The sequence below is a fragment of the Gobio gobio genome, assembly GCF_949357685.1.
Source record: "Gobio gobio genome assembly, chromosome: 24".
NCBI classification, from domain to species: domain Eukaryota; kingdom Metazoa; phylum Chordata; class Actinopteri; order Cypriniformes; family Gobionidae; genus Gobio; species Gobio gobio.
The window spans coordinates 39,585,401-39,605,055 of NC_137120.1; the positions used below are offsets into that span (position 1 = coordinate 39,585,401).

Genomic DNA, 19,655 nt, shown 5'->3' on the forward strand with positions numbered 1-19,655 from the left:
TCGACACACACCCATCAAAGCGCGAGAGAAAGGCTGTGATTTGAGAACGACAGCGACGGTATGTCAAGACTTCACTCAAGATTAGTTTTCTGAGAGGAGCCAGGCATCTCCAGGAATACTGATCTAAACACTAGCGCATATTTACACAGCTTCATCTGCATATCATTCACTGTAGTCCTTTGAAATCTCCCATCATGCATCAGCTTGGCCTTTGGATGTTTGGTAAACCTTTCTTTTTTTCTTTCTTTGAAAAATCTTCAGGATGTTTATCGATCTAAAGCATTTACGTCCGGTTATGGGGAATTTGTGGGGGAAAAGTGGGACAAAAATCTGAATTTGATTCACTGCAGTCCTCTAAAAAACTCCCATCATGCATACGTTCCTTCAGAAAACAATATTTTTTGTATTTTTAAAATATGTATATAATTTAAAAAATAATAATAGAATAATAACAAATATTTGTGTGACATTTGGCTGTCTACAATCATACATTTGCAGAAATATGTAATTATTGTGTTTATTGGTTTTGTGCTTTTTTTAAATTATATTTTATTTTATTATTTGTTTTAAATATTATTTAATTTACTGCTCTCCTAAAAAAACATATTTTTGGACTTTTTTTTTTTTTTTTACAAAATATGCAAGTGTTTTATTATTATTGAGAGTTATTATTATTATTATTTTGTGTTTTAGACTATAGTGGCATTTAGATGTTTGCCTTGTACTTTTATAAATCTGCAGTCACATTTTTTCACAAATGTATAATTTATACTAATATTTTATTTTGTATTATATATTACATTACATTATATGATACTAAACTAGATGGTGCCATGCAAAACTCACTGGCATAATAAAATAATAAAAATATTTTTTATTTTATAATGCAATACAAATATTTATAAATATGTTAAAAATTATATATTAAAAATATAATAAAGATACATTTTAGAGTGGAGTGACATTTGGCTGTCAACAATCATACATTTGCAAATAATAATATTATTTAATTTACTGTTCTCCTAAAAAAACCTTTTTTGACCTTTTTTTTTACAAAATATGCGAGTGTTATTATTATTGTGAGTTATTACTAATATTATTGAAGTGGCATTTAGATGTTTGCAATCACATTTTTTCACAAATGTATCGTTTATTTATACTAACATTTTATTATTTATTTTTTATTATAGTATATTATATTATATCATATTATACTAAACTAGATGGTGCCATGCAAAACTCACCGGCATAATAAAATAATACACATATATTTTTATTTTATAATATAATAAAAATATATTAAAAATTATATGTAAAAATATAATTAAATTAGATTGGAGTGACATTTAGCTGTCCACAATCATAAATATGCAGAAATATGTTATTATTGTATTTATGTTTTTTTTTTTAATTATATTTTATTTTATTATTTGTTTTAAATAAACGGTAAAGCCTAAAAATTGGGGCTGTAAATAGAAGTGATTTTTTTTAATTGCACCCTTTTTGTGCGATTTAATCGCATACTTAATGTGAAATATGTAATTATTGTATTTATTATTTTGCTTTTTTTAATTTTTTAATATTATTATTATTATTATTATTTGATGTACTGATCTCCTAAAAAAAAACTTTTTGGACCTTTTATTTAAAAAAAATTGTTTTTTTTTTATATAATTAGATATGTATTATTATTATTATTATTATTATTATTATTATTATTATTATTTAGTATTTTCATACTACATAGAAGTGAAGATTTACTCTTTGCCCTGTACTTTTGTAAATCTGCAGTCATAAGCTTGCAGAAATATATATAGTGTATTTATTTGGGCTGTCAAAAGATTAATCGCATCCAAAATAAAAGTTTGTGTTTACATAATATATGTGTGTGTACTCTGTTAATTATTATTTATATATAAATACACACACATTCATGTATATATTTAAGAAATATTTGCATGTATATACTGTATATACATTTATATAATCTATAATATATATAAATATAAATGTTTTATATATAAAAATATTTTTTTCTTAAATATATACATGAATGTGTGTGTATTTATATATAAATAATAATTGAGTACACACACATATATTATGTAAACACAAACTTTTATTTTGGATGTGATTAATCGCGATTAATCTTTTGACAGCCCTAATATACATATTATTTTTTTTAAGGCAAATAACCTAGTTTGCCTAGTTATATCATCAAAAATGTTAAAAATTTGCAGAAAAAGATTCTTTCATGCACTGCTGTCCTCAAACATCCCAGCCAGTCACATCCGTTTATTCACTTAGACCTTCGCTAAACCTTTTTTCCTTCCATTTGATCAAGAAAGCGAGCCTTTACAAATGCAGCATTTCACCCGTGTGCCCTTGACTTTCACAGACGTGTGTCTCATAACAGTTTACACAACTATCCCAATATCATGTTTTGTAAACGGTGCATGATCTGCATATTATTCCCAGCAATCCTCAGTCTGATCGTTTGCACCTTCGCACAACCTTTCTGCATTTCGTTGTTCCGCGAAGGGCTTTTTATCCGTCCGTCCTGGACCGCTACAGATCCGCGGCCACAAAGGTGTAAGCGTAGAGCGCTCCAGACAGTGATAAGGGTTCAGATACACAGCGGGAGTTGTTTTCTGCTGGTGTCTGGCTTTCTTTCTGCAAGCCGGCTCGTTAAGAGACAGCACAGCGGTGGAGCTTTTATTCAGCTTCTCACAAATTCAGCTGACATTTTAGAAGATCCATACGAGACCTTTCAGTGAGAAGGAGAGGGCGAGAAAGAAAGGGGAACGCAAAGCTCGGAGGGGATGGTGTGAAAAAGAAGGAGGTGTGGAAATTCATTAGCGGCCTCGAAGGAAAGACAATCGCAATTATCAAACGTCTCCACAGCCAAAATAAACGCTGTCAAAACTTCGCCGCCGCTTTTTTTTTGACAACAGCTAAGATACAGATAATGCATTTCAGCGCCTCCGCATCATAAAGATGCTTTTCTGAGATGGAAGGGCGCAAGGGAGGCTTTAAATGCGGAGCGTGTGTTTTTTTTTCCAGCCGTGTCCCGTGGCGCCATATGGCAGAGAGATGTGAAACTGCAGGTCTGAGGGAAGGAAATCAGTCAAACGCAAAACAGACAGCATCTGTTCCTCGCTCCGTGTGCTCGACGTTAGCATGTCCTTCACTTCAGACGACTGCGGAGAACTGCGACGGCCCTGTATGGGAATGAGTGAAGCATCGGCAGATTATAGGAACGTTTGGTCGTTGAAACGCTCACAATTCTGGCCTGAATTTCAATATTTGGGTGACTTATCACTTTAACTAGACTAGTGTCATAAAATGTGGTCAATCAGCTTTAAGGCCCTTTCACACCGGACGCGCAACGAAAAAGCGAAGCGGAAAAAGTGAATATTTCGTGTGCGAATAGTTCGCATCAAAACCATTCACACCAGCCGCGACGCGAGGTTTCAGAGCTCCAACATTCCCAAACATTCGCACGACAGCTGAGAAACACGGACACGTAATCATTCAGTGGAGACGAGCTTTTAATTTTCTTTAAAAGACAGAGAAGAAGGTTTTGTGTGCAGCCAGTCTTAAAGAACTGAAGGGGAGGATCATGCTAATCTCCTACAGGAGCTAAAACTTTATCATGGCCGGTTACGCACTTACTTTCAAATGTCCGTGGGACAATTTGAGGAGCTCCTCCAGACACACACACACACACACTCTAAAGGAACGGCTTGATCCGGAGCTGCTGTGTTTCCAGTTGAGTCACAATGTAAACATTTAAGGGCCACAGTCGTACTGACGGAAACACATTCACTTTCCATAGTCGCGGACGCTATTAGATAAAAAAAAAAAATCTATTTATTGATTATAATATCTGTAGCCTATAGTGGGCAAACACATCTGCATCTGTACAGCTGTAAACACAACTACAGCTGTAATCTCGTGAGAAATGCGACACCTGGCAAAGGTTAATGTTGATTGAATGGCTAGTGACATCAACTGGACATTTCGTGACCTTTGTTTCCTTGTATGTGATTGGTTTAAGCCTTTTCTGTCACTGCGAGTGTTAAAAAAACACTCAATAAAAACAATAAAACCATCGCGCGAATTATTCGCGCGTCAAAATCGCGTCCAGTGTGAAAGGACCTTTAGAGTTTAGATTCTCTGCCCGAACTTGAACCAAACTGGGTCGGGACGATATTTCCCGCCACTATCCCTCGGGGATAATCAGTAGTTTAATCAGTAGTTATTAGCCTAATTGGGTGGGCAGAAAGCTATGCCATAATCAGAAAAAATATATATATTAGTGTTAAGGTCCTTTCACACTGGACGCGATTTTGACGCGCGAATAATTCGCGCAATGGTTTTATTTTTTGATCAGCTGTTTGTGTAATTCTGTTTATAGTAATAACCATCTGTATATTATTCACTGTACATATTCACCTGTAAATTCTGTTTATAGTAATAACCATCTTTCTATTTATAGATATATTTATATATATTCAGTACATATCCATGTCCTGCACTTATGCAAACGTTGTATATCCTGCACTTGCTGCTATTGCACTTCTGGTTAGACCTAAACTGCATTTCGTTGCCTTGTACTTGTACTTGTGTAATGACAATAAAGTTGAATCTAATCTAATCTAATGAGTGCTTTCACACCGAACGCGAATGTGCTGCGGCGAAAAAACGATGTTTATTTTTTTCGTTTCGATGTCGACTTTTTTTAACACTCGCAGCGACAGAAAAGGCTTAAACCAATCACATACAAGGAAACAAAGGTGACGAAATGTCCAGTTGATGTCACTAGCCATTCAATCAACATTAACCTTTGCCAGGTGACGCATTTCTCACGAGATTACAGCTGTAGTTGTGTTTACAGCTGTACAGATGCAGATGTGTTTGCCCACTATAGGCTACAGATATTATAATCAATAAATTGATTTTTTTTTTTTATCTAATTGCGTCCGCGACTATGGAAAGTGAATGTGTTTCCGTCAGTACGACTGTGGCACTTAAATGTTTACATTGTGACTCAACTGGAAACACAGCAGCTCCGGATCGAGCCGTTCCTTTAGAGTGTGTGTGTGTGTGTGTGTGTGTGTGTGTGTGTGTGTGTGTGTGTGTGTGTGTGTGTGTGTGTGTGTGTGTGTGTGTGTGTGTGTGTGTGTGTGTGTGTGTGTGTGTGTGTGTGTGTGTGTGTGTGTGTGTGTGTGTGTGTGTGTGTGTGTGTGTGTGTGTGTGTGTGTGTGTGTGTGTGTGTGTGTGTGTGTGTGTGTGTGTGTGTGTGTGTGTGTGTGTCTGGAGGAGCTCCTCAAATTGTCCCACGGACATTTGAAAGTAAGTGCGGAACCGGCCATGATAAAGTTTTAGCTCCTGTAGGAGATTAGCATGATCCTCCCCTTCAGACTCTGCTCTTTAAGACTGGCTGCACACAAAACCTTCTTCTCTGTCTTTTAAAGAAAATTAAAAGCTCGTCTCCACTGAATGATTACGTGTCCGTGTTTCTCAGCTGTCGTGCGAATGTTTGGGAATGTTGGAGCTCTGAAACGTTGCAAACTCGCGTCGCGGCTGGTGTGAATGGTTTTGATGCGAACTATTCGCACACGAAATATTCGCTTTTTTGTTACGCGTCCGGTGTGAAAGGGCCTTTAGACCGATATATCGGGCCGATATTTGCATCGGCCGATATAAGGCTGCTGCGTTCGCCGATATTTTTCCCCTGCATTATTTACAGACAGGCGTCCACAGGGCAGCTCTCACCGTCTTCAAACTCTCTCGCTCTCCCTCGCGCATATTAATCAAAATCAATTGAGAATTGACACGATGGTGAAAGGTGGAAAGACTGAAGTTTCACGTGGAGCATTGGGAGATTTTTTCCTGAATTACCGCTGGTGTTGCTCTACAAGAGATTAAGTTCAGTGCACCTACACTCTAAAAAATACTGGGTTAAAAATAACCCAAGTTGGGTTGAAAATGGACTAACCCATCAATTGGGTTGTTTTAACACAGCAATTGGTTAAGTTGCTGTAAAGTTGGGCATTTTAACATGAGCTCAATGAGATTCTGCTCCTTCTGGAGTCTGCCTCTAGTGGCCAGTCCATGAACTGCAGTTTAACTCACTTCCGTATCGGCTTCAAGAGAAACTGAGGGAGGAGCCGCTTGCGTTTAAATTGTTCAGGCTCATAATTACAGTTAATGTGTCGGGTCGGGCTTGACTAATCAGCTTCTAGATCAGTGGATCTAGGTTGACAGTGTAACTCATCCTCTCTCTCTCTCTCTCTCTCTCTCTCTCTCAGCTCTTAGCCCACCGTCATCATTACCGGACCACCCCTCGTCCTCCTCATCAACATCTCTCACTACCATCTGCATCTCTGATTCAGACCACGAAAGTGAACCAACCGCCCCCAGAACCCCACAGACTCCACACGCACTTCCAGACCAACCGGCCAATCAGGATGAGGAGGAAACGCACCCGAATATATCTCAAGAAATGCCACCAAGTGATGAATTCCCCCCACAAACGGCCTCCATTAGTGATCCAGGTCTGTCCCAAACACACTGATGTCACTCTCAGTACATTTTAAAGGAATACTTCACCTCTAAATGGAGATTCTCTTCTTTTTTACATCCGATATTGTTTGTTTGTTTATGACCAAAACTCCACCGATATTGTTTTTGGTTTTTAAGTGCCCAATAACTGATATGAAGAACTGAACTAAAGCGTTCGTCACTAACATCAGAAGGTGAACGACCCCGTTTTACAAGATTAAAATTGTGTTAAATATAAATGTCATTTAAATAAAGAATAATAATACATTTTCATCAGTTAACTATTTACAAAGAAACAAAATCAATTTAAGCAAGCAGCACATTCAAATAATGATAATAAAACATTAATGGGATGGATGGATAGACAGATAGAAAGATGGACAGATAGACAGACGGACATTGATAGAAAGATAGATAGATAGACAGACGGACGGATGGACATAGATAGAAAGATAGATAGATGGATAGAAAGATAGACAGACAGACAGACGGATGGATGGATGGACAGATGGATAGACAGATAGATGATAGATAGATAGATAGATAGATAGATAGATAGATAGATAGATAGATAGATAGATAGATAGATAGATAGATAGATAGATAGATAGATAGATAGATAGATAGATAGATAGATAGATAGATAGATAGATAGATAGATAGACAGACGGATGGATAGACAGACGGATGGATGGACAGATAGATAGATAGACAGACAGACAGACAGACGGGTGGAAGGATGGACAGATAGACAGACGGATGGATGGACAGATAGACAGACAGAAGGATGGAAGGACAGATAGATAGATAGATGGATGGATGGACAGATATATAGATAGATAAACAGACAAACAGACGGGTGGAAGGATGGATGGATAGATAGATAGACAGACAGACAGATGGATGGATGGACAGATAGACAGACAGATGGGTGGAAGGATGGAAGGAAAGATAGATAGACAGACGGATGGATGGACAGATAGATAGACAGAAGGATGGAAGGACAGATAGATAGATAGATGGATGGATGGACAGATATATAGATAGATAAACAGACAAACAGACGGGTGGAAGGATGGATGGATAGATAGATAGACAGACAGACAGATGGATGGATGGACAGATAGACAGACAGATGGATGGATGGACAGATACATAGATAGATAGATAGATAGATAGATAGACAGACAGACAGATAGATAGACGGATGGATGGACAGATAGATAGACAGACGGATGGATGGACAGATAGACAGACAGACAGATGGGTGGAAGGATGGATGGATAGATAGATAGACAGACGGATGGATGGACAGATAGATAGATAGACAGATAGACAGACAGACGGATGGATGGACTGATAGACAGACAGATGGGTGGAAGGATGGAAGGACAGATAGATAGATAGATGGATGGATGGACAGACAGACAGACAGACGGGTGGAAGGATGGATGGATAGATAGACAGACAGACGGATGGATGGACAGATAGACAGACAGATGGGTGGAAGGATGGATGGACAGATAGATAGATAGATAGATAGATAGACAGATAGACAGACAGACAGATAGACGGATGGATGGACAGATAGATAGACAGACAGATAGACAGACGGATGGATGGACAGATAGACAGACAGACAGATGGGTGGATGGATGGATAGATAGACAGACAGACAGACGGATGGATATACAGATATATGGATAGATTGACAGACGGATGGGTGGAAGGATGGATGGACAGATTGATAGATAGATAGACAGACAGACAGACAGATGGGTGGAAGGATGGATGGATAGATAGACAGACAGACAGACGGATGGATGGATGGATGGATGGATGGATGGATGGATGGATGGATGGATGGATGGATGGACAGATAGATAGACAGACAGACGGATGGGTGGAAGGATGGATGGACAGATAGATAGATAGACAGACAGACAGATGGGTGTAAGGATAGATAGATAGATAGATAGATAGATAGATAGATAGATAGATAGATAGACAGACAGACAGACAGACAGACAGACAGACAGACAGACAGACAGACAGACAGACAGACAGACAGACAGACAGACAGACAGATAGACAGATAGATAGACAGATAGACAGATAGACAGATAGACAGATAGATAGATAGATAGATAGATAGATGGATAGATGGATGGACAGGTTCTTTAATTTACAATGAATAAATACTATCTGAGTAGCAGCTTGGACATTTTACGAAGCATCTCCTGTTGTGTTTCCCGTAACGCTTTAAGTCGATCAACCCTCGATGTCAGATCCTCTTCTCAGAAGCGTTTCAGCTGAGAGCACGTCTACGGGAAACACGGATAATAACCGGCCATTTTAAAGCGAGACAATCGACGAGCGTTCACCGTTCGTATAAAGAGTGCAGTTTCCAGACTCTGCTGGGTGTGTCTGAACACCCGCCTCTACGCTAGCACACACACTCCAGCAGCATACAGTACGCATAATGGCTCTTTAATAACACCGTGTGATTGGCCAGCCGGCGAAGGCTCGGCTATTTTAGTCGCCGGTGGAGTTCTGGTAACGAAGCCCAATGGGGCGTCTTTACAGCGAGCCTGACCCAGATGAATGTAGAGCAGCTCTGTGGGACCAGATCTGGACAAATCACATTTCTTGGAACAGCAGGATCGTCTCAGGTCACTCCGCTCCGGCTGAATATAGTGTTCGTTAGCGGCGTTAGAGCGCTCGCTCCACCTGACCTTTATCAGGCGGCGGCATGGAGCATAATGATCATCCGCTCTTCTCGTCCTCTCATTGCCCTCTCTCTCCCTCCCTCTCTCTTTCTCCCTCCCTCTCTCTCTCTCTGATAGCTGATGAAGATCACACTCAGGAGTCGGGCGGCTCTGTTTGTGTGTACGACTGTCTGAAGTTCTGTGCCAGCAGAAACACGGACAGGATCTTGATGGACAGATAGATAGATAGATAGATAGATAGATAGATGGATGGATGGATGGATGGATGGATGGATGGATGGATGGATGGATGGATGGATGGATGGATGGATGGATGGATGGATGGATGGATGGATGGATGGATGGATGGATGGATGGATGGATGGATGACAGACAGACAGACAGACAGACAGACAGACAGACAGACAGACAGACAGATGGATAGATAGACAAACAGACGGATGGATGGATAGATAGATGGACAGACAGACAGACGGATGGACGGACGGATAGATGGACAGATAGACAGACGGATGGATAGACAGACAGATGGATGGATGGACAGATAGATAGATGGACAGACAGACGGATGGACGGACGGATAGATGGACAGATAGACAGACGGATGGATGGACGGACAGATGGATGGATGGACATAGATAGATGGACAGATAGACAGACGGATGGATGGACGGACAGATGGATGGATGGACGGATAGATAGATGGACAGATAGACAGACGGATAGATGGATGGATGGACAGATAGATAGATGGACAGATAGACAGACGGATGGACGGACGGATAGATGGATGGATGGACAGATAGATAGATGGACAGAGACAGACGGATGGATAGATGGACAGATAGACAGATGGATAGATGGATGGATGGACAGATAGATAGATGGACAGATAGACAGACGGATGGCTGGACGGATAGATGGATAGACAGATAGACAGACGGACATAGATAGAAAGATAGATGACAGATAGATAGATGGATAGAAAGATGGCTGGATGGACGGACGGACGGATAGATAGATAGACAGATAGATGGACAGATAGATGGACAGATAGACGGACGGACGGACAAAGATAGACAGATAGATGACAGATAGATAGATGGATAGAAAGATGGACAGATAGACAGATGGATGGACGGACGGACAAATAGATGGATGGATGGATGGATGGACGGATAGATAGATAGATAGATAGATAGATAGATGGACAGACAGATAGATGGACAGATAGATAGACAGATAGATGGACAGATAGATAGATAGACAGATAGATGGACAGATAGATAGACAGACAGATAGATGGACAGATAGATGGATAGATAGATAGACAGATAGATGGACAGATAGATAGACAGATAGATGGACAGATAGATAGACAGATAGATGGACAGATAGATGGACAGATAGATGGACAGATAGATAGACAGATAGATGGACAGATAGATAGATAGACAGATAGATGGACAGATAGATAGACAGACAGATAGATGGACAGATAGATGGATAGATAGACAGACAGATAGATGGACAGATAGATAGACAGATAGATGGACAGATAGATAGACAGACAGATAGATGGACAGATAGATGGATAGATAGATAGACAGATAGATGGACAGATAGACAGATAGATGGACAGATAGATAGACAGACAGATAGACGGACGGATAGATAGATAGACAGATAGATGGACAGATAGATAGACAGACGGACGGACAGATAGATAGACAGATAGATGGACAGACGGACGGACAGATAGATGGACAGATAGATGGATAGATAGATAGACAGATAGATGGACAGATAGATAGACAGATAGATAGACAGATAGATAGACAGATAGATGGATAGATAGACAGACAGATAGATGGATAGATAGATAGACAGATAGATGGACAGATAGATAGACAGATAGATAGACAGATAGATAGACAGATAGATGGATAGATAGACAGACAGATAGATAGACAGATAGACGGACAGATAGATGGACAGATAGATAGACAGATAGATAGACAGATAGATGGATAGATAGACAGACAGATAGATGGACAGATAGATGGACAGATAGATAGACAGACAGATAGATGGACAGATAGATGGACAGATAGATGGACAGATAGATAGACAAACAGATAGATGGACAGATAGATAGACAGATAGATGGACAGATAGATAGACAGACAGATAGATGGACAGATAGATGGATAGATAGATAGACAGATAGATGGACAGATAGATAGACAGACAGATAGACAGATAGATAGACAGATAGATGGACAGATAGATAGACAGACGGACGGACAGATAGATAGACAGATAGATGGACAGACGGACGGACAGGTAGATGGACAGATAGACAGATGGATGGATGGACAGATAGACAGACAGATAGATGGACAGATAGATAGACAGATAGATGGACAGATAGATGGACAGACGGACGGACGGATAGATGGACAGATAGACAGATGGATGGATGGACAGATAGACAGACAGATAGATAGACAGACGGACGGACAGATAGATAGACAGATAGATGGACAGACGGACGGACAGATAGATGGACAGATAGACAGATGGATGGATGGACAGATAGACAGACAGATAGATGGACAGATAGATAGACAGATAGATAGACAGATAGATGGACAGACGGACGGACAGATAGATGGACAGATAGACAGATGGATGGATGGACAGATAGACAGACAGATAGATGGACAGATAGATAGACAGATAGATGGACAGATAGATGGACAGACGGACGGACGGATAGATAGATAGATAGACAGATAGATGGACAGATAGATAGACAGACGGATGGACAGATAGATGGACAGACAGACAGACAGATGGATGGATGGACAGATAGATAGACAGATGGATGGACAGATATATGGATAGATAGAGCGCTCGCTCCACCTGACCTTTATCAGGCGTCGGCATGGAGCATAATGATCATCCGCTCTTCTCGTCCTCTCATCTTCTCTTTTTTCTCTCTCTCTCTCTCTCTCTCTCTCTCTCTGATAGCTGATGAAGATCACACTCAGGAGTCGGGCGGCTCTGTTCGCGTGTACGAGTGTCTGAAGTTCTGTGCCAGCAGAAACACGGACAGGATCTTCCTCTACGACCAGGTACAGAGAGAAGCATAAACCCAAACCCAGAGAGATGAACTGATGAACACTCATATTCACTGATTCTGATCTCACACTGTGAATATTGGGATAAAGCTTCAAATTTAGCAGGAAACCTTGTTTGGTAATTCATTGAGAGTTTTAATAGAGTATCTTAAGAATAGATGGATAGACAGACGGATGGATAGACAGATAGATAGACGGATAGACAGACAGATAGACGGATAGACAGACAGATAGATAGACAGACGATATAGATATGAGACCGATAGATGGATAGATAAATGGATGGATGGAGAGATAGACGGATAGACAGACAGATAAATAGACGGATAGACAGATGGATGGATAGACGGATAGACAGACAGATAGACGGATAGACAGACGGATAGATAGACAGACAGACGGATAGACAGACAGATAGACAGACGGACAGATAGACAGACGGATAGATAGATGGATGGATAGAATGAGACAGATAGATGGATAGATAAATGGATGGATGGATAGAATGACAGATGGATGGATGGACAGATAGAATGACAGATGGATGGATGGATAGACGGATAGAATGACAGATGAATGGATGGATGGATAGAATGACAGATAGATGGATGGACGGACGGACAGATAGATGGATAGATGGACAGATAGATAGATGGATGGATGGACAGATAGATAGATGGATGGATGGATGGACAGATAGAATGATGGATGGATGGACAGATAGATAGATGAACGGATAGAATGACAGCTGGATGGATGGATGGCTCGATGGACGGACGGATGGATGGATGGATGGATAGACAGATGGATGGATGGATGGACAGGTAGATAGATGGATGGATAGACGGATAGAATGACAGATAGATAGATAGATAGATAGATAGATAGATAGATAGATAGATAGATAGATAGACAGATAGACAGATAGATAGACAGATAGATAGACAGATGAATAGATAGACGGATCAATAGATAGACAGACAGATAGATAGATAGACAGATAGATAGACAGATAGATAGACAGATGAATAGATAGACGGATCAATAGATAGACAGACAGATAGACAGACAGATAGATAGATAGACAGATAGATAGACAGATGAATAGATAGACGGATCAATAGATAGATAGATAGATAGATAGATAGATAGATAGATAGATAGATAGATAGATAGATAGATAGATAGATAGATAGACAGACAGATACACAGACGGCTAGACAGATAGATAGATAGACGGATAGACAGATACACAGACAGACAGATAGATAGATAGATAGATAGATAGATAGATAGATAGATAGATAGATAGATAGATAGATAGATAGATAGATAGATAGATAGATAGATAGATAGATAGATAGATAGATAGATAGATAGATAGATAGATAGATAGATAGATAGATAGATAGATAGATAGATAGATAGATAGACAGATAGATAGACAGATAGATAGACAGATGAATAGATAGACGGATAGATAGACAGACAGACAGATACACGGACGGATAGATAGATAGACAGACAGATACACAGACGGCTAGACAGACAGATAGACAGACAGACAGATGGATAGACCGATGAATAGATAGATGGATAGATAGACAAACAGACAGATACACAGACGGATAGACAGACAGATAGATAGACAGATGAATAGATAGACAGACAGACAGATAGACAGACGGATAGATAGACAGATAGACAGACAGATAGACAGATAAATAGTTAGACGGATAGACAGATAAATAGATAGATGGATAGATAGACAAACAGACAGATACACAGATGGATAGACAGACAGATAGACAGACAGATAGACAGATAAATAGTTAGACGGATAGACAGATAAATAGATAGATGGATAGATAGACAAACAGACAGATACACAGACGGCTGGACAGACAGATAGATAGATAGACAGATACACAGACGGATAGACAGACAGATAGACGGATAGACAGATACACAGATAGATAGATAGACAGACAGACAGACAGACAGATACACAGACGGATAGACAGACAGATGGATAGACCGATGAATAGATAGATGGATAGATAGACAAACAGACAGATACACAGACGGATAGACAGACAGATAGATAGACAGATGAATAGATAGACGGATAGATAGACAGACAGACAGATAGACAGACGGATAGATAGACAGATAGATAGATAGATAGATAGACAGACATACAGATACACAGACGGATAGACAGATAAATAGATAGACAGACAGATACACAGATAGATAGATAGATAGATAGATAGATAGATAGATAGATAGATAGATAGATAGATAGATAGATAGATAGATAGATAGATAGATAGATAGATAGATAGATAGATAGATAGATAGATAGATAGATAGATAGATAGATAGATAGACGGATAGACAGATAGACGGATAGACAGATAAATAGACGGATAGACAGATAAATAGACGGATAGACAGATAGACAGATAGACAGATAAATAGATGGATAGACAGATAGACGGATAGACAGATAAATAGACGGATAGACAGATAGATAGATAGACCGACATACAGATACACAGACGGATAGACAGATAAATAGATAGACAGACAGATACATAGATAGATAGACGGATAGACAGATAGATAGATAGACAGACAGACAGATACACAGACGGATTGACAGTCTGTCTATGCAGCAACGCATTTGTGAAGCCACAACACACACAACCTTGAGGCGGATGAGCTACAACAGCAGAAGACCCCACCGGGTAGCAATTGGCAAAAACTGTAATCGACAACTATTTTGATAATTGATTAGTCGGCTTGAGTAATTTTTTAAGACAAAAGTAAAATGATTTGATTCCAGCTTGTTTAATGTGAATATGTTCTAGTGTGTTCTCTCATATGTGACAGTAAACTGAGTAATGGACAAAACGAGACATTTGAGGACGTCATCCTGGGCTTTTGGCAAACACTGATCCACATTTTTCGGACATATTATAGACCAAACAACTAATCGATTACTTGAGAAAATATTCAACAGATAACTATGAAAATAATCCCAAATCGAATCATTATGTACAAGTGCATTGCATTGGAACCCCTGGATATAAGCGTCCCCTCTCTATCTCTCTGAAATATTTTTGTTCTCTCTGAGAACGATAGCTATCATCAGGATACACTATACACCGGTAGGCAGTGGCCCACCTTACCCTGACCACGATGCGGTCACCCAGAATTTATAGTTTACCCACCTCTTTTTTTACCACTACACCTCTGGATACAATACTAATATTATATATATATATATATAACCTGTGTGTGTGTGTGTGTGTGTGTGTGTGTGTGTGTGGGCATGTTTTTGTGAAATATCAGGACACAAATGTGTATAATGACATGGGTATGACATAGGTATTACAAAAAGAGGGTGAAATATGAGGACGTTCCCCATGTCCTCACTTTTCAAAATGCTTATAAATCACACAGAACAAGTTTTTTTTCACAGAAAGTGAACTGCACAGTCTCCTGTGAGGGCTAGGTTTAGGGGCAGTGTGTGTGTGTGTGTGTGTGTGTGTGTGTGTGTGTGTGTGTGTGTGTGTGTGTGTGTGTGTGTGTGTGTGTGTGTGTGTGTGTGTGTGTGTGTGTGTGTGTGTGTGTGTGTGTGTGTGTGTGTGTGTGTGTGTGTGTGTGTGTGATGGGTTAGGTTTAGGGGTAGGGTCAGTGTAAGGGGATAGAAAATACGTTTTGTACAGTATAAAAACCATTATGCCTATGGAATGTCCCCACATTTCACAAAAACAAACGTGTGTGTGTGTGTGTGTGCGCTTTCTCTCACATGCGGTCACAACACAGTAAGCTGGTAAAGCACACGGCACACAAACTCTATGTATAGAGCGATTTAGTCTGTCCATTCAGTAAACATTAGCCCGACCCGGGTCAGGGGTCAGACCTGTATCTGATGGCCAGAGCTTCTGGTGTGAATCTGAGGGCAGATGCAGAGTTGAGTCCCACAGTCCTCATGTGTAACGCCGCCTCCTCTAGTTCTCCTCAGCTGTATTAAGTGGAGCAGAGATAAGCAGGCGGCCCTGATTGACTCTGATTGAGAAATATTATCCGGGTTGGTTTTTAATAAGAGCTTTTCCTGAGGCGGTTTCAGCGCAGCGGTGATGAATGAGTTCAGTGAGGAGCCGGAGCCGGAGCCGGGGGCTGGGAAGGGAATATTTTGTAAAGGGCCGAGTGGTTCCCAGTGGACGGACGGCGGGGCCCAGCCTCTGCTGGAGAACTGGACCCGCTCCTGTGAGGGCCGCTCCTGTGATTGGCCGCTCCTGTGATTGGCCGCTCCTGTGATTGGCCGCTCCTGTGAGGGCCGCTCCTGTGAGGGCCGCTCCTGTGAGGGCCGCTCCTGTGAGGGCCGCTCCTGTGATTGGCCGCTCCTGTGTTTGGCAGCTCTTGTGATTGGCAGCTCTTGTGATTGGCAGCTCTTGTGATTGGCAGCTCTTGTGATTGGCCGCTCCTGTGAGGGCCGCTCCTGTGAGGGCCGCTCCTGTGAGGGCCGCTCCTGTGATTGGCCGCTCCTGTGTTTGGCCGCTCCTGTGATTGGCCGCTCCTGTGATTGGCCGCTCCTGTGATTGGCCGCTCCTGTGATTGGCAGCTCTTGTGATTGGCAGCTCTTGTGATTGGCAGCTCTTTAAGGAACGTCTCCTCTTGGTGGAGCACAGCTTTCTGTCATCATGACCTTGAGCGACGACCTTTCCTCATATTCCTAATTTCTCACCTATAACCACTTCAGAGAATTAGACACATCCGAATTAGAAGAGCGCCTACACACATACAGTAGAGGACATCGAGAGAACTGGGCTCATCTCACAGAAAACACTCTAGATTTTAACACTGTGGCTGGATGATAGATAGATAGATAGATAGATAGATAGATAGATAGATAGATAGATAGATAGATAGATAGATAGATAGATAGATAGATAGATAGATAGATAGATAGATAGATAGATAGATAGATAGATAGATAGATAGATAGACAGACAGACAGACAGACAGACAGACAGACAGACAGACAGACAGACAGACAGACAGACAGACAGACAGACAGACAGACAGACAGACAGACAGACAGACAGACAGACAGACAGATACACAGACGGATAGACAGATAAATAGATAGACAGACAGATACACAGATAGATAGATAGATAGATAGATAGATAGATAGATAGATAGATAGATAGATAGATAGATAGATAGATAGATAGATAGATAGATAGATAGATAGATAGATAGATAGATAGATAGATAGATAGATAGATAGATAGATAGATAGATAGATAGATAGATAGATAGATAGATAGATAGATAGACAGACAGACAGATACACAGACGGATTGACAGTCTGTCTATGCAGCAACGCATTTGTGAAGCCACAACACACACAACCTTGAGGCGGATGAGCTACAACAGCAGAAGACCCCACCGGGTACCACTCATCTCCACTACAAATAGGAAAAAGAGGCGACAATTTGCACAAGCTCACCAAAATTGGACAGTTGAAGACTGAAGGTCTGATGAGTCTGGATTTCTGTTGAGACATTCAGATGGTAGAGTCAGAATTTGGCGTAAACAGAATGAGAACATGGATCCATCATGCCTTGTTTCCACTGTGCAGGCTGGTGGTGGTGGTGTTATGGTGTGGGGGATGTTTTCTTGGCACACTTTAGTCCCCTTAGTGCCAATTGGGCATGGTTTAAATGCCACGGCCTACCTGAGCATTGTTTCTGCCCATGTCCATCCCTTTATGAGCACCATGTCCCCATCCTCTGATGGCTACTTCCAGCAGGATAATGCACCGTCACAAAGCCACAATCATTTCAAATTGGTTTCTTGAACATGACAATGAGTTCACTGAACTAAAATGGCCGCCACAGTCACCAGATCTCAACCCAATAGAGCATCTTTGGGATGTGGTGGAACGGGAGCTTCGTGCCCTGGATGTGCATCCCACAAATCTCCATCAACTGCAAGATGCTCTCCTATCAATATGGGCCAACATTTCTAAAGAATAGGGGTGTAACGATTCATCTACTACATCGATGTATCGATTTATTTTCCTATGATCTAACTTCATCGATCTGTGCTCGGCAAGTTGGCCTTCCGGACGACATATATCGATCTAGCATCGTTTTAAAAGGTAATCAATCGATTGTATCGATCATAGAAAATAACGCATTGGATTTAAGCACGTCAGACTTTATATGGATGTTTTTTCTTAGCACTTTTAATGATAAAGGCATTAAACGTTACTCGATTAAGTCTGCCTATCTGTGACATCATCGCAACGCATCAGCTGCAGCAGAAGAAAACAAAACATAGCATAGCGGATGGCAGAGGAGAAGCCAACGAGCGAGAAATTATCAAGCCACCTGGAGAAAGAGCTAACGTTACCTGTACTTTCAACCCTTGCTAAATGTTACCTGTGCATTCCTGACACCAGTGTGCCAGTAGAGCGAGTTTTTAGCACAGCGAAGTGTTCTGCGGTCAGATCATGTTGATATTTTGGAAAAAGAAATCTGTAGAGTCATTGAAGAGTAGTTGGTTACATTTTATCTTTGTTAAATATTGTTTGTTTATTAAACTGAGAGTAGTAGCAGCTTCAGCCAGTTTATTCAACCTGAAGAGAAGTTAGTTGCACTTTATTTTTGATATTAATATTGTATTTGTATTATTTTAATGTTGAAAAACAACAGCAAAAGTAGCAGGTAAACCTACTATTAATTAAACCTGAAGAGTAGTTAGTTGCACTTTATTTTTTATACTAATATTGTAATATTTGTATGTTGGAAAACAAAAGCAGAAGTAGCAGTTTAACCTACTGTTGAAATGTTGGTTGCACTTACTGGGCTTTTATTGAAAATGTATTGAAAATTGAAAATGAGAGCAGAAAAGGTTAACTTCCTGTTAATTCAACCTAAACTGTTGGTTGCACTTTATTCAAATAAAATTTGAATGCATTTTCCATTAATTGTTGTTTACTTGTTTGTTTATATCCATAATTAATTGATATACCGGATTCCCTTACAAGAAACAACAGGAATCTAGGAAACTTCACCTGCATTGAGCAGTATCCAGATATTTATTTCAGTCACACAATTTTTGGCTAAAAAGTTACTGAATCGATTTCAAGTCACTGAATCGTTTCGGATCGTATCGTTCTAAA

The 19,655-nt window shown here is 40.3% G+C and overlaps 1 protein-coding gene across 1 annotated transcript in view; it reads left to right on the top strand.

Annotated features, from left to right (window-relative positions):
- zranb3 (zinc finger, RAN-binding domain containing 3) overlaps nucleotides 1–19,655 on the top strand; it is a 142,165-nt gene that overhangs the window by 97,146 nt on the left and 25,364 nt on the right. The window contains exons 14-15 of the mRNA XM_079807572.1: nucleotides 6,318–6,563; nucleotides 12,336–12,439. Of these exons, the coding sequence (XP_079663698.1) occupies nucleotides 6,318–6,563; nucleotides 12,336–12,439 (350 nt within the window). The remainder of the gene's footprint in view (nucleotides 1–6,317; nucleotides 6,564–12,335; nucleotides 12,440–19,655) is intronic.